Source organism: Podarcis filfolensis (genome assembly GCF_964270895.1).
Source record: "Podarcis filfolensis genome assembly, chromosome: 9".
Classification (NCBI taxonomy): Eukaryota; Metazoa; Chordata; class Lepidosauria; order Squamata; family Lacertidae; genus Podarcis; species Podarcis filfolensis.
In genome coordinates, this window is record NC_139610.1 from 14,448,117 (window position 1) to 14,474,631 (window position 26,515).

The following is a 26,515-nucleotide window of genomic DNA, read 5'->3' on the forward strand; positions in this document are numbered from 1 at the left end:
TGGTTATTTATTGCAGAACAAAACAGCTGCTTTTAAATGACATCCTCCGATTCACACAGTGGACTAGAGAGGGCTTAAGCATAGCTCCCAGAGGAAAAGCTTGCCATTTTAGTTGCCAGCAAACTTGACATCAGGTGGAAATATGACGGTTCCTCCTTCACAGAAACATCTGAAGAACTCCAAGGGAAGCTAAAAGATTGTTCAAAACAAAGCAAATCTTTATTGTTATGGTCAAGGACCAGCATTAAAGAAACAAGCTAAGAAGCACATGGAACACATTATTCAGGTGGGTAAAATAGGGTAAAAAAATGAAATAAAGGAAATAAAAGTAACTGCGAGTGAAGTAAAATGGGCGTCAACATTTTTGAAAAGCTGGTGCCATGTCACAAACTCCAAAGAAGAAAATTACAAAATGTCTGTGGTCAGTTCATGGTGGGTTTTGCTTTGTGGAACACAGTCGCTGGCCAAACTTAGAGAGATTGATGTGCAATATGGAACATAGCTGCTCCTAAGAAATAATGACACCTGATCCTACCTTTCCTTCACTCTGCTTCCCATAGCTTCTAGGGATGCATACACTAATAACCTTACGTTACATATGACATGTGTTGGGCAAGTGGGCACAGTGGTGTCCAAACTTTTTTCAAAGAGGGCCAGATTTGAAGAAGTGAAGGGCCATGGGGGCTGACCAAAGGGCGGACCAAAGTTTTTGACCTTTTTTTTAGGATTGAAGTTGTTCAGCTTTTTACCCCAAAGTTATTGAGCTTTTTTTGGAATGAAGTTGTTGACGCTGATAAGGTTTGGGGGGGATTTTACCCTGTGGGCTGGAAATTCCCCAACTGTTTTGGCTTAGATTTTCCCATCCACCCTTAAATGGTATCCACAATCTGTCCAATGGTAGGGCCCATCCCAGGTAATGCTAAGTGTTAGGAGAGAGCGGGGATGACCTTATAAATGCCCTTGAGACTGTCCTCCTTTCCCCCATATGTCTGCCTCCCTGTGTAATCCTATGTAAATAGCCTTTTATCTCAACTTCTGATTAACCAAAGGTTTTGGACATTCTCTTGGCTGTTCAGATAAAAAGCCTGTGTGACATTTGCCTCCCACCTTCCTTTCCACACAGACACAATTCCAGGTCCTTTTCTATTTCCAATCTGTTTTCTTTTTAAGCAGAAGCCCAGTGCTTTTGACTGCCATGCAATTTGTACATATCCGGTAGCAGATTTGTGTTTGACTTTATTCAGCGAGACTGTGTTAGAGCTGGCATGCGCTATCTCTCCCGTATTCGATAATGCCACATTCAGAATGACAGCGGTCCAAGCCTTGGGGCAGGAAATGCTTCTTGAGATATGTTCAGTTGCCGTTTAACAATGTTTTGCCTGAGGTGATAGGGAAGAAGTCGCCAATGCTTTCAAACGTGTCTTTAGCTTTCAAACATGTCTTTAGCATTTTAATAGTGTCTTGACTTGTCAGAATAATGCCACAGTGCTAACTGGGTGCTGTGCACTGCATTGCTGCAATTAAGAAACATGGATTTCCAGGAACATCATGATAGCTTGAACACCCTAATTTGTCCTTTCCTTGTAGCATGGCCTGAGCTACAGAGATTTTAAGGGTGCCATTGTGCTTTTCAACACAGCTTGACATCCATACTTCCATTTACTGTGCAGGACCAAAGTTCTTTGCTTGTGACTGAAGCCCTGTTCAAAGTCAAATACTTCTCCAAGCAGGGAAAGTCAAACACAGGCATAGGCAAACTTGGCCCTCCAGATGATTTGTGACTACAACTCCCACTATACCTAGCTAACAGGACCAGTGGTCAGGGATGATGGGAGTTGTGGTCTCAAAACATCTGGAGGGCCGAGTTTGCCTATGCCTGGTCAGACATATGGTGGGATGAGAGTTTGCCTTACCCCTGACATGGTGTAATTTGCAAAACAAGTGCTTCATGTGGAGGTCTATTTATTAATAGAAATAGAAATACTTTATTGTCACTGTACCACTTGTTTACAGTGAGATTAAATGAAAAACAATCTCTCAGTCCTTGTTACACTCTGTGTGCTGTTGTTACTTTGGAAAAAAAAACAGAGAGCAGGAAGTTGGTGTGAATCAGGCTGTCTCTCACAAGGACCTTCATGTGAAACATAGCTATCACATGTTATGCTTAGTGTGCAGTAGGAAAAGGCATTGTCAAATCTCTACTCCATAACACTAAGACTATCGCCACCTTTGGGTCTGGAACATCTGCAGACTAATATCAATGGAGGCCCTTTGAGAACTCTCTAAGGTTTCACTGGAGAGCATCTCATATGATGGTATGTTTAATAATGGAAGATGAAGTAAAAACTTGCCATGGTTTTTTCAGTAAACTGAGATAGAGGAATTCATTTGATGTGCTTCTTGTGGCAGACTGATCCCACCCAGTGCTCCCAGACTTGCTTGCCAATCAGATTCAGCTCTCAGTCAGGTTATGCACATCTCTGGATTTCATGATGTAGTTTTGGTGTGGAAAAGGTGCACACAAAAGTACCGTATTTTTTTGTTTATAAGATGATTTTTTTTGCTTTAAAAATGTGGTCAAAAATGGGGGTCGTCTTATACACGGATGGTGAATGTCTGGGCTTGGGCTCTTGAAATATGGCAACCCTAACTCTGACCAACTTCCCTCAACAAAGCTCAACAACTTTGGGTGACCTCCCCCAAAAAATCTCAGAGTTGTTCTGTCTGATGTTTAAAGTATTGATTTCTCAATTTTGGGTTCCAAAAAATAGGGGTAGTCTCATACATGGGAAAATACGGTACAAAATATGTGAGAAAACGCATCAAACGGTATTAAAATGTGTCTTCTGTGTTAAAAGTGCAGGTGGAAAGGTATATGATAGAAATGCAGACTTTTGGTGTATTCTTTCAAGTATTCTGCATAAAATGGGAAGAAATATACCTGCGACTGAATGCTGGTGGAACTGAAACAGGATAGTGTAAGACTGCTCATTTCAACCAAGATAAGACAAAAATAGACACAGTGGTTTTTCTGTAAAAGAATAAGAGAAATTAATCCAAGAAGACCTGTAATTCTGATGTGTGATGCAGAGACATTACTGCTCTGGGGAAGTCAGGGGATAGAGGTGAAAGTGATTCTAAGGGCTGGGAGGTATTGATGGGCACTGTGACTCAGGGGAAGCTAGTGGAAATATGTGCCATGGCAACAGTAAACACACCTGGGATAGCAAACGGATTATTTGACAGGCTCAAATGCTGAGGGAAGGAATATATAAAAGGAACTGCCGTGGAGCTACAAATAGCTTTGGGGAGAGGAAAGGCCCCCTAAGGGGAGCTGGGAACCAAGGGGGTGTTATAGATCTGTCTTCTCTTGGAGGCCTTTGCTGTGAGCTTGTGTCCTTTTGTCTTTTTCTTTTGCTTGCATACCACCCCACATGAGAGCACTCTAGGTTGACAAAGCCAGCCATGAAGAAAGTGGGCTTCTGCAGGCACTGTGTGGTGGGGGTATGGCAACAATGAAATGTGTGGCATGGGATCCATGTGTGAACTAATCCCCCCCCCCATTACCAATTAGCCAATGTCCCTAATTTCATTTCAGTGTGTGGTAAGCTTGTGTGGTGTAAAATTGAGCAGACTTCCTCTATCTGCTGGCTGAGATGCTCTTCGGCAGGCTTCCTCAACCTCGGCCCTCCAGATGTTTTTGGCCTACAACTCCCATGATCCCTAGCTAGCAGGACCAGTGGTCAAGGATAAAGTAGTCTCAAAACACCTGCTCTTGGGGATAATATTGGGGAACCACAGAGCTACTGTGGATTTCAACACTCATGCCGAGGCTGCCCTGAGAGGACTTCATTGCCTCCATTAATATCATGGGGCTGTCTCAGTAAATCACTGGTCCAACCAAAAGGGCAGAACATCCTTATCATTTGAACTTTGCAATGGAGCATGGAGTGGAAGGTCTGTGTTTTTATATGGGGCAGGGGACAAGGGTAGGAATAAGCCCATTGCCACGGTCAGACCATTTCTTGGTAAGGTTTGATCTGACGATGACTTTTTCCTCCTATATGCGTGTCAGACCAACAAGATGGCATGCTCCCAGAGGTTTATAGAATCTGATAGATTCCTGAATGCTCTGGGAGATTTTCTGGACAGAAAAGCTGGGTAACCTATTGGTGGTCAGTATAGAATGGTGGGATAAGATGGAGCCATCAACTCAGTCACCCCTAAGTGCCTTCTTCGATGTCATGGAGCCTGTGCTGCCTCATGGTTTTCAGTGGAATTGAAGACCATGAAGCAAAACACATGATGGCTGGAATACAAATGACATAAATCTCACCACTGAGATGACCAAGCATGTGCTAAACATGTACTAGAATACGTGTACTAGTGCCTGTTGTATAGCACTATAGTTGACAATGAAGTTATACTTTTTTGCTGTCGTTGCACCCTTAAGCTATTCAGCAGAGTGGGATGTGGGTTGTCAACAACTTCACTTGTAAATTGGATTTTGAATCCCTAAGATGCCTGATGTGACAAATTTGCTAGGTACTTAGAGAAGAAAACCACTTGTTTCCATTATGTAAATAAATGTGCAATAACTCTTCTCCACATAATAATTTCCCTACTTGGAGAACGTGGATAATTTTATAATTATTTTTTTGAGCTGGTGCATGCAGAAATTGTCACAGCTCTCTCTCTCTCTCTCTCTCTCTCTCTCTCTCTCTCTGTATGTGTATGTATGTTTCAGGCAGGTTACCATTGTGCAGGGGTGCCTATGCATAATTATTAAAACACTGAGCAAAAAGGAATCTTGATGTGATTGCATCAAGATTCCTTTTGGGAAGTGTTTTAATCAGTGCACATATGCACTTCTGCATATTGGCAAAGAGTTGGGGGGGATGTGAATTGAAAACTGCAGCACAGTGGCCTGAACAAAGTCTGGAAATGAAAATGAGAGAGAGAGAGAGAGAGGGAGAGAGAGAGAGAGAGAGAAAGAGAAAAGAAAGAAAGAAAAAGAAAGAAAGAAAGAAAGAAAGAAAGAAAGAAAGAAAGAAAGAAATGCATCAGTGCTACTCTGCAAACAAGTAGAGCTAATTCAGAACCCAGGAATCTGGGACAATTCTGTATAGTGACAATTTTGCACATATTCCCTTTTCATTTTCCTCCTTTATTTAAATTTCTAATGCATACAATAGTGAGGGATTAGGAAGGCCAGCAATGTTACCACAGTGAACATATTCTCATACAATTTTTATTTGTTTGTTTATGACTACACAGCGAAGTTGGGAAAATTGTGATGTTAAGTGGTTGGTGTTGTTGCAATATAGCTTTTAGGTCCATAAATCACTGTATTCTTTGGTATATATATATATGTGTGTGTGTGTGTGTGTGTGTGTGTGTGTGTGTGTATTATTCAGTGACTTAGTTCTAGGTTAATGTGAACTTTACAATCTCCTCACTATGTTAGGAGCCTTGCTTTAGTGATAACAAGCAATCATTCTAGCCCTAAAGCTAAAGCCATCCCAAAATTGCATAAACATGTGCGTGCATATAAACAACCATGTTCATTTGCATGCTGCTATGCAAAGCAATCAAGAGAAACAGAAAAGAAATAGTATCAGCAAGCTCATATAATTGCGATTCAGCAAAGTGGTGGGACCGGGTGGGGGAGAGACATGGCTGTATTCCCATCTGGCTCACTGGTGCGAAAATACAGCCTAAAGGATTTGGTCTTACCTCCCTTACATTGTCTGAGAAATGATAATTTCCCCTAAATTTCACAATTATTTTTTCTCTCTCATTAATTAAAAATAAAAATTACCAAGTGGAGTATTCAACAATGGTGCAATGTTTTCCATATGAATTCATGAAGATGTGATTTGCTGTGGCAGTTGGCTTAGCATAATGCTATCTACTTTGGAAGACAAAGTCAGAGGTCCTTTTCCCAACACTGTAACTGGAGATCATTTTTAACTGCAGGTGCCAGAGATTAGATTAGAAAAGATTGGGGGGATATATTCAATTGAAAGTGGACAACCTATGGCCTTACAGCCATGTGCAGACCCTCCAAGTATCCCTGTTTTCAAGGGACAATCCCAGATTTAGAGAAGCTGTCCAGGTTTCTGATTTGATCCCAGAATGTCCCGCTTTTCCTCAGGACATCCCTATTTTCATCAGGACATCCCTATTTTCTGAACAGGGAGGAAAATGGAGAGATAGAGTATGTGACAAATGGGGTGCCTGAAAGAGAACAAGAGAGGGGGGGAGAGAGTGCAAAACTTTTAGGTCTGGTCCTGTCCACTACTAGCATGTGGTCCCTGTCAGATTACCCCTGAGGTAATGAGGCCTTTGACCACAAAAATGACCATCCATCCATTGTAAACAAAGGGGTAGCCCCAAACAAAAATTCCTTTTTTTCTCCACTGTCACAACTCTCTTTTTATTACATTTTCTGTGTATGGCTAACCTTTGCCCCTTCAGAGAGTGATGGACTCCAGCCAGGAGAGCCAATTGTTGTGGATGATGGTAGTTATAGTCCAACAACATCTGGAGGATCAAAGGCTACTCACTCCTAACATGTATAATATTAAAAGGTAACAATAACAACATACAGTGGTACCTTGGTTAACAACCATAATCTGTTCCAGAGGTCTGTTTGTAAAGCAAAACAGGTTGTAACCCAAGGCACGCTTTCACCAATGAGGCCTCCAAAAAAAATTGTTCGTAATAATAAAAAAAGGGTTATAATCCAAAAAAAGTCTGTAAACCGGGACACGCACTTCCGAGTTTGGTGTGTTTGTGATCCAAAACATATGCAAACCAGACTGCTTGCAAACCAAGGTACCACTGTATTGCAAACTAGATCCTTTATAACATTTGATCTTGTGCCTGCACTATTATTTCTCATCATTGTCAAATATTCCTTACATAAATGGGTTTCATATGTTTTTATTTCTATGCACTCCAAAAGGAAGCTTGTGCAGTCAGTGGGCTGAAGTCTGGTTGACCCATCCCTCATGTACGCAATGAGTGGGAATCATGTATCCATGAAATTGTACTAGCTGAAAAATTAACATCATATATTCATCTGTTCAGGAGGTTAACAAAGAGAGACAATCTGCCAAGCCCTGCTGATCTAACCATTTACTATGCTGCCAGATGCTGATTTTCATATTTATTTATTTACATGCTATCAGCATCCTTGCGGCTGCAAGCATGAAGAGGACCATTTATTTACAGAAAGTATGATTTTGATTATCTGGAAATAAAGAGAGAAATCTAGTTGAGTCCAAAAACTTGGGGCTAAAAGTTTTTAACTGAGGCACATTTGGAATAAAATGGCCTTTATATTGCAACTTCTCCAATACAAGGGTGAGAAGCTATTATTGATACAATATAATCTCTCAGGTGTGTTGTGGTACAAATTTAAAAGAAGACGCTCAGATTGTTGGCAGAATAGATTTATGTGGAAGTTTAGCCCTTACAGAGTTCCTTTTATCATCTGATAAAATTATCTCAAGAACTGATTCCCATGTCAGTTTTTAAACTGTATGAGAAATAATTCCCTTTGATTGAACCATTGTTTGGAGACAACGGTTCTCAGATACAAATAATTGGTGTTCTTAAGGATCCGTGTTTGTTAAACAACTTTACTTGAAGTCTCTGTAACCAATTAGAGCACTCATTTCCTTAAATTTCGAATATTTTATTCTTTGTGTCATTGCTCTAAAGAAAAACGTCCTTCCACCTATAAATGTCTTTGACTTCCCACCTGCAAATTGTAATCTGGATTACTAAAAATAGATGGTCCTCTCTTCACAATGTTCTTCTCTGAACAAGGTTCTTGAGTGTGTAGTCGCTATCTTTTGGCTCTCTTCAAGGCCAATTTTCTAGATGCATTCCAATCCTGGTGCCTTGGTTGCCATATATAATGACCTGTTTGGAGAGAGACAGGGGGAGTGTGACCCTGCTGCTTCTCCTTGATCTCTCAGTGGCTTTCAATACTATTGACTATGGTTTCCTCCTGGAGTAGCTGTCTGAATGGGTAGCAGTGCTTTGCAGTAGTTTCAGTCTTAGTTGGATGGCTGCCTCCAGAGAATCTTGCCTAGGGGATGCTGCTTTCTATAATTTCTATTTTTTGCTCAATCATTTTACATTTATTTTGGGGAATTGGAGAATTAGGAGGAGAAGTGGTAGACAGCTTGTGTTATATGCTTCAACAGATTCCCTATGAATTATTTCTCTCCATTCATTCGTGGAAAGATGAAGCAGATTTGGGGTGCGGCAGGGCAGGTTAATCTGAGCCATGTGCAATTTCGGAGTATTTCAGAAAATATGTGTGGATCTGCTTCCAACAAGTCCCTCCCCCTAGTTTAAATTCTGATTAAATTGGGGATAATTTGGTTTTGATTCCTACTTTTCAGGGGGTTAGACTAGATGATCCCTTGGGTACCTTCCAACTCTACAATTCTTTTATTTTTATTTTATCTTGGATGCTGAAAGGAGGAAAATGCTGCTGCTGTTGTTTTTGGCTTGTTTTTTATGAGTTTTTCAGAGAATTTCTGAAATGAAAAGTTTGGGTTCTGTGCATGTCCTGATGTCACACTGGTAGACTCTGCGTCCTTCCTCAAATGTGGAAGATATATCTCCCCTAATCTCAGGTGTCCCCCTGTGGAATGCTATCCCATGGAAGACACATATAATGCCTTCATTATCAGTGTTTACATGCCAGGCAATACTTTTTAGTTCAATCTGGGTTTGGTTAGCTAAGATGACGTCTATAGTGGTCTCCATCTTTTTTTTGTGGGGTGGAGTAGGGCTTGTCCTTTTTATCATGCTATTAGATGAGCATTTTCGGTATTTTGTATTGGACATTGTTTTACTTTTTTTGGTAGTTTTTTAATGTATGTATTTTGTATTGTTAAATCAAATAATAACAACAACAATAATATTAATAATTTATACCCCGCCCATCTGGCTGGGTTTCCCCAGCCACTCTGGGCGGCTTCCAACAAAATATTAAAATACAATAGTCTATTAAACATTAAAAGCTTCCCTAAACAGAGCTGTCTTCAGTTGTCTTCTAAAAGTCTGGTAGTTGTTTTTCTCTTTGACATCTGGTGGGAGGGCGTTCCACAGGGCAGGTACCACTACAGAGAAGGCCCTTTGCCTGGTTCCCTGTAACTTGGCTTCTCACAGCAAGGGAACTGCCAGAAGGCCCTCGGCACTGGACTATATATATATGTGTGTATGTGTATATATATATATATATATATATATATATATATATATATATATATGTGTGTGTGTGTGTGTGTGTGTGTGTGTAGTGTGTGTGTGTGTATATATATATATATATATATATATATATATATATATTCAGTGTGTAAAGTGAGTAAAAGATTAAGATAATGATGATCTTCAACATCCAAAGGTGTTGGGGGCCACTAACCACATCAGACAACTTTTCCAAACACACATTGTGGATCTTAAGCAGGGATTCTCTATATTGTTAAGGGTAGCTGCCGTTATCTCCTACACAGACACAACTAACCCAATTTGTGTTGACTTGAAAGTAGGGCCAAACTACATGGAAGCATGTAGAAAAGAGCAGGCTAAACAGTGGAAGAAAAATTATTAGCTAATTGTCAAATTTCCTGGTGTGTTTTGCACATCCGTCTTGTTCTTCGGGGGAAATTATTCAGCCTCTAATCATTAACAGGTTACTGAACAGGTGAAACTAGCACTCTGGCATAAAGAAGAGGTTCTCTGCGGGTTTCTCTATCAAGTTAGTCAACGCGTAAAGTTATTCAGGCCACAGTGATTCATGCATTGGTACTCTCAAGAAGATCTGATTATTGTAATGTGTTCTATGCGGAGCTATCCTTGGTCCTGCTCCAGAGCATGCAGCTGGTGCAAAGCGCTGTGGCTAAACTGTTCATGGAGACAGACTTATCACCAGCACATAACACTCCAGTGCTCAAAAGCTTTTACTGGCTGCCCAGATTCAAGGTGCTTGTATGACCCAGATCGTTAACAACTTGGGCACAGGATACCTCAAGGTCCATTTGATCCCTTATAACCCTGCTTGATCACTGAGGTCTTGGGGGGCATCACCATTAGTGGTTCTCCATGGAGCAAATGCATGGCTCATATTGTAAGCCCAATTTTATGAAATTTCCTTCTAGATGAGGTCAGACAGGCCACCTCACTTTGAACCTCCAGGGCTTCCTGTCGACCAGACATAGGCAAACTCACCCCTCCAGATGTTTTGGGACTACAGCTCCCATCATCCCTGACCACTGGCCCTGTTAGCTAGGGATGATGGGAGTTGTAGTCCCAAAACATCTGGAGGGGCGAGTTTGACTATGCCTGCTGTAGACTCTCTGTTGTTGTTATTATTATTATTTGGCAGGCTTTTTAAATGAATCCTGATTTTATAGTTTCAACATAGTCTTATTGTACTGAATCCCCTGTACACTGTTTAGAAACACCTGCAATTAAGCAGTGTATACATTCTAGAAATAATAATTAAAAGAACAGTTTCTTTATACTATGACAGCTTAAATGCCGTTCGAGGTGATTTGTCTGGAAGAAGCTTTTCTGGAGACTGAATTATGCTTGAGTACTGGTATATATCTGATGGTAACTTAGAAGATTACAAAAGAGAATATGGAATTGAAAAGGGGGTGAACACTAGTCCACAATGAGTTAAGAGATTTGGTCCATGATTTACATAATACATCACTGCCCCCTTTGCTTCATCTCTTCTGCTTGTGTGGGATGTAGTAAATTCTCCAGCAGTGTTAATGAATAGCGTAGCCCTCTACTGTTGCATCTCAAGCAACAGTGATAATAGGCTGGCCCTGGAAAGGGATTTATGATGTACCAGGAATCAGATCCCAACCCCCATAGGGAGTTAAGGTGTTCAAATTTCCTTTAATTTAGTCTTTTGCTTTATGTCGAATATTTCTGACATTTTCTATTTTATGCATGTCATCAGCAAATTTTGTTCCTGTGCCTCTGTGCCAGAAATGTCTAAGGTTTTGTAGGAGTGCTGTTAATTAGTAGCTTACTAAGGCCTATAATGAGGCAACCACTCTGGAAACATGAAATAGTACGATACCTCTGTCCAAAAGTGGTTCTAGAGTCAAAGGCCAATAGAGTTTTTTCTTCTACTTTTTCTTTTTGGTGGTGGTGGTGGTGGGGGTCTCTTAAGATTTTCAGTGATAAAAGATAAAGTTCAGTACATAGTTATTTCTGCAAATCAAATGGGTTTGAGAAGCCTACCTCTCACATGTGCCTTTGAGAAAATTCTATGCAAATCCTCATAGATGGGAGAATTTCTGTGCAATATGAGGAAATACAAGTTGCCCAGCTCAGTTTCTGAACTGTGTTTTCATTAGCATACCCAACCAACTCAGAGGTGTTTTTAAGGGTTAAAACAGAGCAGTCTTGAAAGAAAGAATACCAAATTGGAACAAGCAAACATATACCACTGGGTTCTGCCAATTTAGTGCTAAGGTATCCTCTGCGCGAGCATGTTTGAAAGGTATTTATTTGAGTTTTAAGGTCAGCAACAAATATTGGAATGTTAATCTTTCTTGACGATTTACTGACTGCTGACAGGCATAGTGACACATCTTGTCCAATTAAGCTTGTCAGCTAGCAGTGTGGTCTCCAATGAAGTGTCTAAGTTTGGAAATGATTTCTCTATTAGAACAAAACAAAACAAAGGGCATGCATAAGAATGAGACTGGAAAAAAGCTACTTTTATTTAATATTTTTTTTAAAAAAAAATAATTTTTATTAACTGGCCAATCACATCAAATTAAATCACATCACATAAATTCCGAATTACAAAGCCAAATTTTTAAATTTTGTTGGGGGAACCCATACTTCAAGATCCAAAGGGGGATTCAGATCATCTTCTTATTACTGCGTTAATGTCCAAATCAGTCCCAATCAGTCCAAACAAAATTCATAATTCTATCCAGTCTTATCTTGGTGTTTCCACATCATATCTTGTTCATATAATTTCTAAATTTCCTTTACGATCTCTTCTATTAGTCTCCTTAAGCCGATAAGCAAAATAATAATCCTGTGTGGATTTCCTGTTCCTCCACTAAGTCCAGATGGTTTCCATATATCTCCTTCGTAGATAACATCGCTCTTTCCATCATAAATTTGGCATTTGTCGCTCTTAAGTCCCACCAAGAAGTTGATCCACAATATGTAAACAACTCTATTTCTCTCTTTCTCCTCCCAGACCCAAGAGCTCCAACAATGCCTCCCAAAATGGCGACGGCATTTTTAACTGCGTCATTACAAAACTCTTAGCTTTCCAGCTTCATCTTGAAACATTGCTTTGGTTCGAAAGTTTATCTCCACACAGCCTTAAATCCACAGCTTAAGTCCTTAGTTTCTGACTCATTAGGGGAGGGGATTCTTGTTAAATCACATAATAAAAAGAAAGGCAGGGTTTTTTTCCCCTCCCCCCTCAGTCATACCGTATCTTGACGTATCTTCTCATATTTTATTCTTGTCTTGTTATCAGAGATCTCTTCTGTCAGCAGTCTTTACTCCCCTTTTTCCTTGAAGCATGTGCAATTTATCTCATCCAAATTGTTTCTTTTGAAGATGCTTGCAACTAGCGGCGCGAATCAGGGACGGCGTCCAGGAGTGCCGAAATCCCACAGGAGGGCTTTGTGCCTAGTGCCCCCACCCCCACAAATTCGGGGGTGGTATAGGGCACAGCAGGCAAGGGCCGTTCCCCCCACAATCCTGGGGGGGTTAAGGAGGCTAATTACCCCCATCATAGCCTCCAAATTACCTCGTGTGGGTCGGAGAGATGTTATTGTCAGCCATCTTCCGATGCACCACCTAGTGGCCCCCCTACTTTTATTTAAGATAATCATCACTTTTGAAACATACACTTTTTCAGTGCTATTGAATTATGCAATATACACTTTTGGCTTATATAAAATGTGCAGTATCCAGGTATTGTAATGTGAGTGGCCTGGGGAAGGCCCTCTGCTCTTAATCACATAGAATATTCTGATTTTGTTGAAACTGAAGTCCAAACTCTTGTTAGTTTTCACTGTGGCTGGATAGTACAGTAGTTAGAAGCAAGACACACTGTACAACAGTGGCGATTTTCATTCCTTCAATTAGAACTGGTAATCAGAAGGGGGATATTTAATTACCTAGAAGATGAAACTGGTTTGGATGGGTAGATTGCATGAAATCTAATCCTAAGCATCATTAAGAATTCAAAATTGAATTAGGAACGTGAACAATGGAAAGCGTATTGCATTAATTTAAGGGTGAACATGTCTGTACAAGCTCCATGGTATGTCATTGTATTGGTTATTCAGAAGGGGACCTCAGTGCTACAACACACTTAAATACAAACTTGCTTGCATTGTGCTTGAATCATCTTACCTCTTCCTCAAGGATGCCCTTTTAAAAGTATTCTGACATCTTCATAGTTTGTACTGCATTCAGTGTGAACCTAAGTGAAGGCTGCAGTAAATTCTAATGCTTATGGTTAAATTCAAGTTGGTAAGTGGTCCTGCATGAGTAGGCCTATTAATGAAACTTAGAGCTGATCTGTACATTGCACAGAATATGATGATAGGTTTCTGGAGTTTAGCACTTCAAACTACAGAAGGGGGGAGGAGGCAATCTTTTTCAACCCTGGCCCACATAAAATCCTCTCATTTGGAATAAGCTAGCACTTGTGTGTGTGTGTGTGTGTGTGTGTGTGAGAGAGAGAGAGAGAGAGAGAGAGAGAGAGAGAGAGAGAGAGAGATGGTCCTATCTCTGATGGATTAGAGCTTTCTAAGCAAAGGAGCATTTTTTATTTTATGCTTTTTAATGGCACAACCACCTTCATTCTGAAGAATTCCAGAATTCAATCACGGTCTCTCTACATAATGAACAGAACGGATGTAAACAACAACAACAAAATGGGAAAGGATTCAGAGATGGCCATGAATGAGCATGATGTAGACTGAGAGTAATATTGGCACCTAGTTTGCAACCCAGGTCCAGACACCTCACACCAATCACTTGATTTCATAATCATGGAGATTCAGTCTTTCCTACTTATCTTTATCTGTACCATATGGCTGGGAACAATTACAAGTGGTTGCTAGGGCAACCTAGGCTTCCAGAGGAGCATCTTTCAATCTTGGAACCAAGAAATTGGTTAGATCTCAAGCACTGTAGTGATGTAGCATACATGCCACAAACTGGCATTTGTTGTTTCTCCTTGGCTTACCTTTCCTCTAGGTTTTCTCTATAGCAGCTTTTGCACCATTAGTTTCAGGCCGTTTCACCTCCAGAGCTTCTTAGCACTGCTCAGAATTCCGTCTCTCTATCATGCCTTTTTGATCTACTAGTTAGATCACACATTTAGGTTATTTTGCTGGTTCAGGACCTAAATATAGATGAGGTGGAACCTGAAAGACAACTGTGATATTTTGAGATGATGTATTATAGCTGCGAAGAGAACTTCAGCCCCAAAGGATAGCTTTGAACTTACTATCTGACAGTTTTGCTTGAATGGCTTTGGGGAAAGAGGGGAGCAGAAGAGAGCAGTTATGGCTTCAAAAGTGGGGGAATCAACCTAACATTTGTCAAAAGAAAAGAAAAGAAAGAAGTGTCAAAGTAACCAACCACAGGTGGACTTAAGCCACAGATGTCCTCAGAGCAGAGCTGGCTTCTTGTTAGAAATCTATAGCCTTCTCTGAGTCCTGGTAGTCTTCTATGATCCTTGTCTTAGCAATGTCCGCTTCCCACTATAACTGATCTGTACCCTTTCCCATCTCTATAACAACAGGGATGAAGGACCTCTAGGCTGGGGGCCACATGTGGCCCTCCAGACCTCTCTGTCTGCCCCTCATGATTCTCCCAAAGCTACACACAGTCCTGAACCACATCCCTCATCAGCCCTGTTTACACACTCTTCAAGTCTTGTTTGCCCGGAAGGAAGAGATATGAGTATGGGTTGGTGTAGAAACTAGTCTACCATGCAAAGGTAACATTCACATTTATTGCTCAGCTCACTTTTACTTCTACCCCCTGTAATGTGCATACTAGCAACTCAATACGTGTCACATGGCCCCTTTGAGAGGGTCAGCTATGACCTAGCAGGCCAGCTCTTGGAAAGCCAACTCCAAGGGGTGGCCTGGCTGGAGACACTATGACCTACAACTCACATGTAGCCCCTGGAATGCTGCTGGGAAGAGAAGGTGGCCTTTGTGCTAAAGAAGATTCCCCACCCTTGCCTCTTCTCACTAGCAGTTTGTAAGCTGCCAAATTCAGCTTACAAATGCCACCCATCATTCCAAAAGAAGGGAAGAAAGGGTGAGATTTGGGCCAGGCTACAGAGAAGCCCGAGAATGTTCACAAAACTCTTCTGCATGCACACAATGTGTGTGTGCGCGCGTGCGTGCATGCATACATACAAGTGTGCATGTATAGCTCAGTTGGTTAGATGTGCTGCTGATGACACCAAGGTTGCAGCTTTGATCCCATATGGGATGACTGCATATTCCTGCATTCAGGGTCCCTACCGATGCTACAACTCTATGATTCTATGTGTGTGCATGGATTTACTGCTAGCTTCTTCTACTGGCACTTTCTCCCTCCAAATGGAATACAGAGAAACCTCTATTTACAGATGTGATCTGTCCGTAAGTCAATCCAGGTTGCTGGTAGAAGCGCCGTTCTGTGCATGTGCAGATGGCAGCAGCCACTTCTGCGCGTGCGCAAACGGAAGAAGCCGCTTCTGCGCATGTACGAATTGCAGCAAACCTGGTATTTACTTCCAGGTTTTCCACGGTCGCAACTTGGATTGGGTCCAAGTAGAGGCAGTCGTAAATAGAGGTCCTACTGTACTACCCCAAAGGTTCTCCTGGCCTTCAGGAACAGCTATTCAAGAGGCACAGGAGGTTAAAGATTGAAAGCTGAAAAGCTCCCCACATGCACATGTGTGGTCCTTCAAATTCTGACCTTGCAATATTAGCTTAAGATGTGGAATTGCTGGGAGTTCTCCCAGGAGTGAGTGACTTTAAAAAGATTTCTCCTGGTGGTACTATTGCCAGTAATAAGCAACCACAATCAACCAGGTTTTCTAAATGGTCATCAGTTGAAAATGAATTATAGACTCCATCACCAAGCTTATTAAGAGGCGGGGTAATGGCAGGGATGTGTTTTGCCTTGTTCTCAAAAAATCACTAAGAGGATTTGCCTGCTTAAAAATCAAAGAGCATCATGTGTGCCTGAGTAATAAATTATTATCCCTGCTTCTTACCTTTGGGGAGTCTGAAAGTAATTCCAGGTTTACTATGATGAACAGCAGTGCTTTCCTGTTATGTTCTCGGCATACTGTATACCACTCCCTAGCCACAGCGGTTTAAGACTAGAAGGGCTGACAAATGTCAATATATCTGTTATCCATCACTGAGGAAGAAGAACAAAGCTGTCAGTGTCTCAGCAAAAAATCTGAATTCAAAAGCCCCTGGAAAGCCAAACTTCCAAAAGAAAAGGAAAAAGATGAAGCAGCAGCAGGAACTTAAAGTACTGTCAAGCCACAAGTATAGATGAATGAACCTAGAGTCTGAGCTAATGTCTCTCTCTCCCATACCCTCCAACATTTCTCTGATGAAAATAGGGACGTCCTATTCAATAACAATTTTAATATTGCTCATCTGACTGGGTCGCCCCAGCCACTCTAAGTGACTCCCAACATATATAAAAACATAATAAAACATTAAACATGTTAAAAACTTCCTTATGCAGGGCTGCCTTCAGATGGCTCAGGGGTCAGATAACTCCATACTCTCCAACATTTCTCTGATGAAAATAGGGATGTCCTAAGGAAAAGCGAGATATTCCGGGATCGAATCAGAAACTGGGATGGCTTCTGTAAATCCAGGACTGTCCCTGGAAAATAGGGACACTTGGAGGGTGTGCTCTTTGTATATGCTAGCAGTGTATATGCTTTGTATATGCTAGACCTCAGAGGCAGAGACTAAATATCCCTTCTCTATAAGGCTGTCCCTCTCCCTAGACCAGTGATGGCCAAACTTGGCCCTCCAGCTGTTTTGGGGACTACAACTCCCATCATCCCTAGCTAACAGGACCAGTGGTCAGGGATGATGGGAATTATAGTCCCAAAACAGCTGGAGGGCCAAGTTTGGCCATCACTGCCCTAGACCATCTTACCTCCTCAGGATACACACAATACTGGTCCTGGTCTTTGACTGTTTTATCTACACTGGAATATGTCCTTGAAAAGATAAAGGGTGGAGGTGTACATATTTTTGTTTAGGTGTATGTGTGTGAGCATGAGTATTAGCGCCAGACATTTTGTGTGTGACATCGCTCGGTACACTTTTGCATTGGGTCCTCTCCATCCTAAAGTTCCCTCGCCCTGAAAAAAGTTCCCCACCCCAGCATAGGAGAGTGATAGTTAACAACACTAAAAAAAGAGGTACCATATTTTTTGCTCCATAAGACACACCTGACCATAAGACACACCTAGTTTTTAGAGGAGGAAAGGGGGAAAGCCCCGTTTTTGGGGGGGATCAGCTCATAGTTGTGCAGCTTCTTTTGCAAAGGGGAAAAGGCCCATTTTTTTTGAGGATCAGCTCAAAGTTGTTGAGCTTACTTGGCAAAGGGAAAAAAATCCTGTTTTTATGGGGTTCAACTCACAGTTCTGCAGCTTCTTTACGAAAGGAAAGGGAGCCGTTTCTACAGTTTCCAGACAGATAATTGAATCAGCCAGTCACATGTCGCTGGGGAAACAAACAGCCTCCATCTGCCGAACATTCAACAATAGAGGCCTGGGCAAGGGGGCGGGGCCAGAAAGGGAGCCAGCGATCGACCACACATTCACTCCATAAGAACCACAAACATTTCCCCTTACTTTTTAGGAGGAAAAAAGTGCATCTTATGGAGTGAAAAATAGGTACATTGCCACCAAAAAAGGGAAATGGAAACAGGAAAAGCATTCATAGAGCTGATTATAGCCCTGGTGAACAGAGTCTTATAGTATTATGTCATTGGGCAGAGGATGAAAGGCAGTAGGCCAAAACACACCCACTTCCATGCCATAAAATGGAGTGCTGGCATGTCCCATTGCGATACCTATCACCTGTTCTGTACCTGTTACTTGCTTCTGAACTGGTAGCTAAGATGGAGCGGGATTCATATTCTTGCAGGGACCCAATTTCTACTCTGCTGTGTGAAAGCGACTGAGTACCAAGTAGTGAGTTTGTTAAAAAACAACACCTTGATGTATTTTTGGTTTAGTTTATTGTAATGCAATAATAGCTGTGCATATTCATGGATAGTCCTCAATCGCGTTAGGGTCAGGCCTCAGATCCATATCTTTGGATGGTTTGGGGGAGACACGTTCTACTTCCTGACCAAAGCTGCTGCTCCCTTTGCTCAGTTACCATGCTGCTATCACACTGCTGTGATCAGAGCTTGCCTTTTAAACTTGATTACACTAATCCAGTTGGGAAACAGGTTATACTAAAAGAGGCCCCAGGCTATTCATCCATTACTGGGTTGAGAACCTCACATACAATTGATCCAGGGGAGCAGGTGGTATTGTGGTCTAAACCACTGAGCCTCTTGGGCTTGCCAATTGGAAGGTCAGCGGTTCGAATCCACACGATGGGGTGAGCTCCTGTTGCTCTGTCCCAGCTCCTGCCAACCTAGCAGTTCGAAAGCACGCCAGCGCAAGTAGATAAATAGGTACCGCTGCGACTGGAAGGTAAACAGCGTTTCCGTGCGCTCTGGCTTCTGTCATGGTGTTCCGTTGCGCCAGAAGCAGTTTAGTCATGCTGGCCACATGACACGGAAAGCTGTCTGTGGACAAATGCCAGCTCCCTTGGCCTGAAAGCGAGATGAGCGCCGCAACCCCATTATTGCCTTTGACTGGGCTTAACCATCCAGGGGTCCTTTACCTTTTACCTTTACAATTAATGCAGTTGTGTTCAACTGAAGAACGCTAGAGAGGGTCGGTGACTCTGCTGATGGGTATGCACATTGCTACCCAGGATCACTACTTCTATGCACACAACCATGTTGCATCTAACTGGAGCTGATTAAGGGCCCATGTGAATTTGATTCCTGCTTTGCAGGGGGTGTTCCTTTCAACTCTACATTTCTGTGACTTTATGTACAATGCTGTGTACATTTGCTGTACAAGTAAGGAATGATTCCGTGAACCTGCACCCACATCTATTCTTATTTGGCCCACTAGATAGGCTTTGCTGTTATCTGCATAAATATCTAGTTTCCTACCCATGTGACCAAAGAAATGCAATTAACAGAGAATAAAGTGTTTCCTTTAATGAAACAGAAGGGCAGCTAAAATGAAACACATTAAAATTCAGAAGAAAGATTGGAAACCGAGTACAACAACATATATTTTGTATGTTACCGGGTGTGTGTGTGTTAATCTAACGTCTAAATTAGCATTCAGTTGCAATTAGGACTGTTACCTGATTAAAGAAATCTTGGTCAATTTAGTGCATTTAGATAGAAATAGATTTGCATATGAATAAGATACTATTGCTTTTAGATTGTCCATATCATGAAAGGAATAATTTTAGAAGGGACATTCTGTCCTGTGTGAGATGAAAGTGGTTTGTAGGTACACACACGCACACATTTTTTTTTTAAGAGTATGGATGGAAAGAACAATCAGAACAAGGGAAACGAGGAAGTGTTCAGTGAATCTCTTGCCCCTTCCGCCTCTGCACAGACTCTAAATCTGGTCTGCAGGATGGGGCAATCCGTTAAACAGATTTAGCTGCCCCCTTTCCTCTGAGGAGCCCTCAGCTGAATTAACTGAAAGATGTGTAGGTATATTGTCAGATCAAGAGTCAATCTCATAAAATGACATAACACTCACAAAACACTTTCCAATCATGTAACACTCCTACAGTCAGATGCTACATAAACACATAGAGGGGTTTGTTGTTGTTGTTTTTTGCAAATGCAAATCATCGTCATCGCTTAGAGCTGTTGTTTGTGTGCTCCTAACCATTTCTTATTGCTCTCTCTATTTTTAACGCACCATACGCAAACAGTTTGGAATCTTGTAAAGACTTGTGCACATTTAATTGTATAGACAGTTGAATGGCTGTTACCATTTACATCGGACTGGCCTACATTGATCTTGTTCTTGAACAATTAGTTCCACATAGTCTACCATTCTGTTCTACAATATCACCTTGAATTGAATTGATATTCTGTGTCAATATCTCCAGGGTGGTGGATGCATCCCTCACTTTAACTAAGACTGAGGGATTAATCCATTGCTCAGGAGAGCGCCACAGATGCGGATTAAGTCCAATCTGGGAGTAGATGTTTAAAAATTGTTCAAAACGGCCACGAGTCTTTGCAAGATAAAAGCCATATATTTTAATAATTCAAAGGAAGGTTTTGCATTGTGTTATTTGTCCAAATAATTAAGTTACTTGGCTGTTTTCTCTCATTTTGTTTAAGCCAGGCATGTCCAAAGTCCATTTCTTCAGGGGCCTGGTCCGGACCACCAGTCAATTTAATCTGGCCCCTCTGGCAGTATGTCCTGTGGTAAAATCCTAAAAAACCTCAACCACTTTGGGGGAAATTTCTCCAAAAATTGTATTTTAAAAAAGCTCAAAAACTTGAGGTTGGCCCTCATGCATGCTCACTTCATCAAATCTGGCCCTCTGAAAAAAAATTGGGCACCCCTGGTTTAAGCCATTTCTAATTGTCAGGTGGCTGCAGAAAAAGCTAGAGATGCGGGAAAAAAAATCCAGTTGCCCAGTCACACTGGCATCTAAACTTTCACCGTGGATTGTAGTTCAACTCTCCTTAGTTCTTAATTAAAACTACATAGCCCTATATTTATCACATGGGTGGCAGCATGCAGAGAAAAGAGAATTGGCTCTTTGCTTCCCATATGCTATCCTCCCCAAGATTACATCCCCACTGACCCATGGAAAGTAGGCTTTAAAAAAAGGTGAATTAGACCTTTAAAAATGTCTCACACTCATATTGACCAGGATTCCAGTCTCCTCAGGCAGAATCTGGCCCAGCGGCTAGAGGTTTTCCATTCCTAACAAAACTATTGTCTATAACTACATGGGTGCCAGGCATACACTGAGTTCCCTGTGAACTGGAGATTCCCTATGTGCAACCTGAATTCCGAAATGTCCCCAATTTGAAGAGAATACTATAGCCTCCTGGTTGGTCCACGTTCCGTGAGCACATCTTAACACTCTGTGTGCATTGGAACCACTGAATTTATTTATTTATTTTAATCAAAATTGTACATGCACTAAAAATGGAAGAGAAAATGAGTGTGCTATCTCAGTCAGAACATCTACAGAGCTTTGAAAGAATCGGAATGAATTTTGATGAGACGCCCAAAATTGCTGAGGAAAGTCTCACACATCCCTGGGTTATTAGATTGTGCCCAAGTTGAAATGGTAGACAAATGTAGCGGTTCCTCCTCAGCGAAGCATCTGATGAACTCCAATGAAAGTCAAACAAGTCATCCTAACACTAGCAGTGTATCTCAAGGGGATATTTGTAGATACTTGTGTTGTATTTTACTTAAGGAAACAAATTGACAATGCAAAACCAACTCCTAAAAAATATTTTCATTCTTGGCTGGCACTCGAGAACCAAAACTTAAAGCTTCCCTTCTTGTTCTTCGTTTACAGATTCAAGACCTTTACCAGATGTAGCCCTGACTGGGAAGTGCACTCGGGAATGTGATGAATACGGCCATTCAGACTCGTGCTGGATGCCTGTCCGCACTTCACCCGAAAGGAAGCAGAAGAGCCAGCCAAAACTCTCCACTTTCATGCCTGTTGATGAACGGGGCAGTCAAGAGAAGCTGGCCAATGGAGAAGCCTCCCTGATGGGTGACCGCAACAGAAACCTCCTTAATAAAAAGTTGACCTCATCCTATGAGACCTTCAGTGCAGCTAGTTTCAGCAAAAGTGAGGAAGCCAACCCAGAGGATATTCCCCTCACACAGACAGGGGAATACAAGCCATCTCCTGTCAACACTTTAACTAGAAGAGAAGTTTACCTTTAGGCGACAAAGAAGCAACAATACGGTTCTCTCATGTATTGGAAGGGGATAAAAGGCAAAAAAAACAAAACCTATGAATCAAAATGATTTTAACTCAAAAATAAAGGAAAGTCCATTGAAAATGAGGGGGCTACCAAAGAGACAAGAGCTTGGCCTGCCACTTCTGCCTCCATGCCAGGCATTTGCGTATCCTGTCTGCCTGACTATACTGTACAATGTAGAAACCATTGTTGTTCCTGCATGCCTAATTCCCTGCTCACCAATCTTTATTTTCCTAAATTTATGGTTGTAAATTCCTTTCAAGGTAACAAGTCTGAAATTGAAAAGAACTACAGGAACTGTTGTCCCTCATCCCTTCCCCGCCCCCCACTGCTGAAGCATTGCTTAAGCCACTCTGGTTATCATTTGGTGGTTATCTGGCTTGTTTGCAAGTCGAGGGGTGTGTGAGAGAATTATTACATACGTATAATTTTCCCAGGATACCATCTGAATATTGCTGGTTTCCATCAGAGAGATATGCCTCCAGAAACCATTCAAAATTAAACATATAAAGGGATGGTTTTTCTTTTTCTTTGAAAGAAGCACTTTTTGAAGATCTCGGCTTTAATCCTGTTGTGTGGCTGGAAAGAGCAGAAAACATATTCAGTCTGAGATTATAATCCCAAATATGACATGTTTCCCTATAGTCATGAACTGTTCAGTTTTATCCATAACTACTATCTCTGCCTGTGCTTTCATACTCTCTGACATTATCCTCCTCCTCTTTCTCCTCCTCTCTTTCTGTGGCATTTTAAACTTCAGCATAAACAAAATGATGGTGGTGTATCATGGCGTCCTAAGGATAAACTGCTATACTGGTGTCATTTTTACAAGACCGGCATTTAGCTTGGATGACCACAGTAACTAAAAGGCCAAAGAAAAAACTGTGGATCTGGAGAATTGCTCATCGGTCTTGGGCTTAGGAAATCTGACACAGACGCACACAAACACGTAAGCATATTTTCCACACACGTTTTGCACAGCAATCTATGCCGCAACCCAGATGACGTAGCCGTTTCAAAATGGATTTTAGCTGAATCCCCAGAGGAACTGGTCACACGAGCTAGCTGGTGACAGCATGGCACATCATAAGCTACATATAGTAAAAAGATGCTCCCGTTCCAGGGTTCATTCCTTAGAAGGTTTCATATCCATTCAGGATGAGCTCCAAAAACACGTTGAGAGGGAAATCTGAAAAAAAGAGCAAAAACAAAGGCAGTGGGAAGGAAGAACATGCTTCAAGTCAAGTATGGCATCATCTTTGTTGAGAGTGGATGCTAAACCTTCGATTATCAGTGTTCCAGGTTAATCATTTGCTCTTGGCAAAGGTATTATGCAGGTTTTCTTAATACACAAGTGCATTTAAGCTGAGTCCTGTGCAATATAAAACCAATGTTGAGACTCAAGGCGACTGGTAGTCTTGAGTGATGTCACCACCGACATGCTCTGTGCAAAAACAAGTTTTGCTTGTGACAAGCTTCAAAAAATAAATAAATCCAAACCTGATCATGATGGTGCAGAGCTCTGGGCTGTGACAGTTCTCATAGTTTGCACTATATATAAAAAGTGGATAGGAAAATGGACCAGATATATTTTGTGCAATAAGGAGTTACAGAGTGTGTAGAATCTGAACTAGTTCTGTATTGATAATGTTGTAGTAATAAAGAATGGCTGAGCTTGGACATTCGAATCAAACTGACAATCGGTCGATGCAGTGGGGACAGCTTGAGAAGGGGTGCAAAGACAGAAACCAGCCCCTCTGGTTGTTTAACTTGGCATTAAAGCATGACTAGATGGTTCTAGTAGATTGTAGTGACAAGATAGCTTGGGTAGTTTATTGCTTTAAAAAAATGACATAGAGTATAATATTAAACAGTCTGAAATGTGAGCTGAACAACTGGTACAAACTCATCACAACTTTTGTCTTTTCAACTTTCTATAGCAAAGTGCCCTTTTTATTGTACATCTTCCTTACTTTTTTGTATCTTATTTTGAAATTAGTTTTTTTGTGTAGCAGTTACAAATGGGCACATATTATAAAGGGGAAAAAATTAAAAAGAGGTTAGGAGTGATTGATCATTCTAATGCATAGTTGCTTTTTAAAGAGAAAATTCAGAGATGCAAATTTGACTTTGTTAGAAGACTGATTAAATCGGTTACTGCATTGTATAACCTTTCAGTATCTGCCAAGGATAAAAGGCTTCTCATTTACATTAAAACTTACACATTTCTTGCAGGTTTCAACGGAAAATGCAATCATACCACCTCACTGGTCAAGAGAACTATTTTTAAAAATAAAACCCTTATATATTGAATATCCGCTTGAGAACCATTAGATAAGGCAGGTCTAAACAAACTATCTTTCTTTTTAACTTTTCTGGAAAGCCAATACAGATAAGAGAAGGCCTTCAGGATTAACTGGATCAGAAATCACTCCCCATTTTGTGCGCTAAATACAAGTGAATCTTGTGATTGAGGAAATTACCTTTTTATTCATAGAGCTAAGAAGGGCACAAAGGGATAACAAAAAATACAGTGTACTTGTATGTATTTGCAGTAATTCTAGTAAAACCTAGCCATCAAACCATAGTCAATTGCTTCTTATGACCCAGCATGAGACACAAATATATTTTTGTGGTTTTTTCCCCATTTGAAATTAGTTAAATCTGGTGACACTCCATATATAGAGTGCTTTTGTAAAAAATAATAATAATAATAATAAAATGAAAGTGAAAATTTTTAGAGTGAATGCAAAATATGCAACTGTGCCTTTTATACCTGTTGTTATGGTAAACATGGTGGTTGGGGTTGGACACTAAAAATCTATGGGCTATACCCACATTTTTTGAACCTGTATATTTAACCATGTTTATTTTCTGAGAAATAAAAGATGATATATTTAAAAAATGCCTTCTACCAAACTCAGATAATGGACCAGTCTTAAATATAATTCATTATTAAAAACAAGAATGTGCTTTTGGAATAGGACGTTTGTTAACTGAGAGGGGAAAAAGTACTATATTTGTCTCAGTAGCAAGATGTTATGAGTCTGTTTGGTAGAAAACTGTTGATTTATTGCTTTTTGGAAAAAAATCCTTTTAGCAGTTTTTTTTTTTTTTTTTTGGTTTTCATTTCATGAGACGACTCCTATTGTTTGCTTTTTAATTTCACAAGAAGCTCAAAGAAACTGTGCATGTCTTTTACATTGGACACATTTAGAGATTGACGCATCACTTATATAACTTTATACGAATTAGAAAATGTCGTATTAACTTCAGTCTAAACTCTAATGCTCATTCCAACCTCCAGTTATGCTAATATTTAGTCAATCTAATTTCTGACTGGCCTGCTGCCTGAGTTTCAGAAAACAAGGTAGATGCTATTTTTCTGTAGGGGAAGAACTCAAAGGAGAGATTGAAGGTGCTTGGCTGAAAGACTACCCTGGGGAGTTGTCACATAGAAAAAAAACAAACACAAAGATGTAGGAAAATGAAGAGAGGGGGCAAAACGAAGCTACCATAAATGCAGCCATCACTAAAAGACTTTTACGGCATTGGAAGAGTTGAAGAATATAACAGTTTTGCTTATATTCCATCACTGATAAAAGATCCACTGTATCCTTAATCGCTGAAAGAAAGGAGATGGACAATGGTAGAGACGAACCTCATCCCAACATTAATGTTGAGCAGTTGCCTGAAGAGCATAGTATAAGGAAGAAGGAATCATTTTTCAGCTACCTGGGGTACACTTTCAGACATTTATTGTCCTGAATTTCGAAGCACTTACATTCAGTGTGGTTACGATCTGTTTGTAATATTAATCATTGACTATTGTTCTGCAACTTGGATGTTGATAGTGAAGCAGAGAACAACTTATCATTGTTTATTATGAGTCACTATGCACGCAACTATGCTAAAAAAAAAAAAGAAACATGGCAAAAATGTATTCAACGCTAGTCCACCTCTATTTATGAAAGATTTTGCATAATTTAATTTGCTTTTGTACAGTTTTATGTAAATAAATTGCTTGTCATTTTTGTCTCTGCAAATTAAAATATAACATGTTCAAATGGTCACCCAATTGTGTGCTTTCTACGTGGAATATGGAAGAAAATGCATTCACGTGTAAAGACAGGAATATGGAAAAGGTGGTGCTATTGTGGATTAACTGTTTATAGATATTCTTCTATGTCATCATGAGAGAACAAACTCTAATTATATGTGATTCATATGATAAACCGGTTCCACACATATAAGACTAAAAGGTGTGTTATCACCCAATAAGAAATGCATCTCAATCTTATTCCATCCCTCCATCCTATCCCGAATAATGTGCTCATATTGAAATTGCTCATCAATG

General features: G+C 40.7%; 1 protein-coding gene and 1 long non-coding RNA gene across 5 annotated transcripts in view; one reads left to right on the plus strand and one right to left on the minus strand.

Moving 5' to 3' along the window:
- PCDH7 (protocadherin 7) overlaps positions 1 to 26,086 on the plus strand; it is a 410,123-nt gene extending 384,037 nt beyond the window's left edge. For all 4 annotated transcript variants that reach the window (XM_083630147.1, XM_083630152.1, XM_083630148.1 and 1 more), the window contains one exon: positions 21,741 to 26,086. In XM_083630147.1, coding sequence (XP_083486273.1) covers positions 21,741 to 22,120 — 380 coding nt within the window. In that variant the 3' untranslated portion in view covers positions 22,121 to 26,086. The remainder of the gene's footprint in view (positions 1 to 21,740) is intronic.
- LOC310770371 lies at positions 960 to 16,702 on the minus strand. The gene is made up of 3 exons (XR_014552120.1): positions 16,322 to 16,702; positions 2,942 to 3,031; positions 960 to 1,379 (listed from the first exon to the last, which is right to left on the minus strand). It is a non-coding gene; the product is annotated as an uncharacterized lncRNA (long non-coding RNA).
- Positions 26,087 to 26,515: the final 429 nt, after the last annotated feature.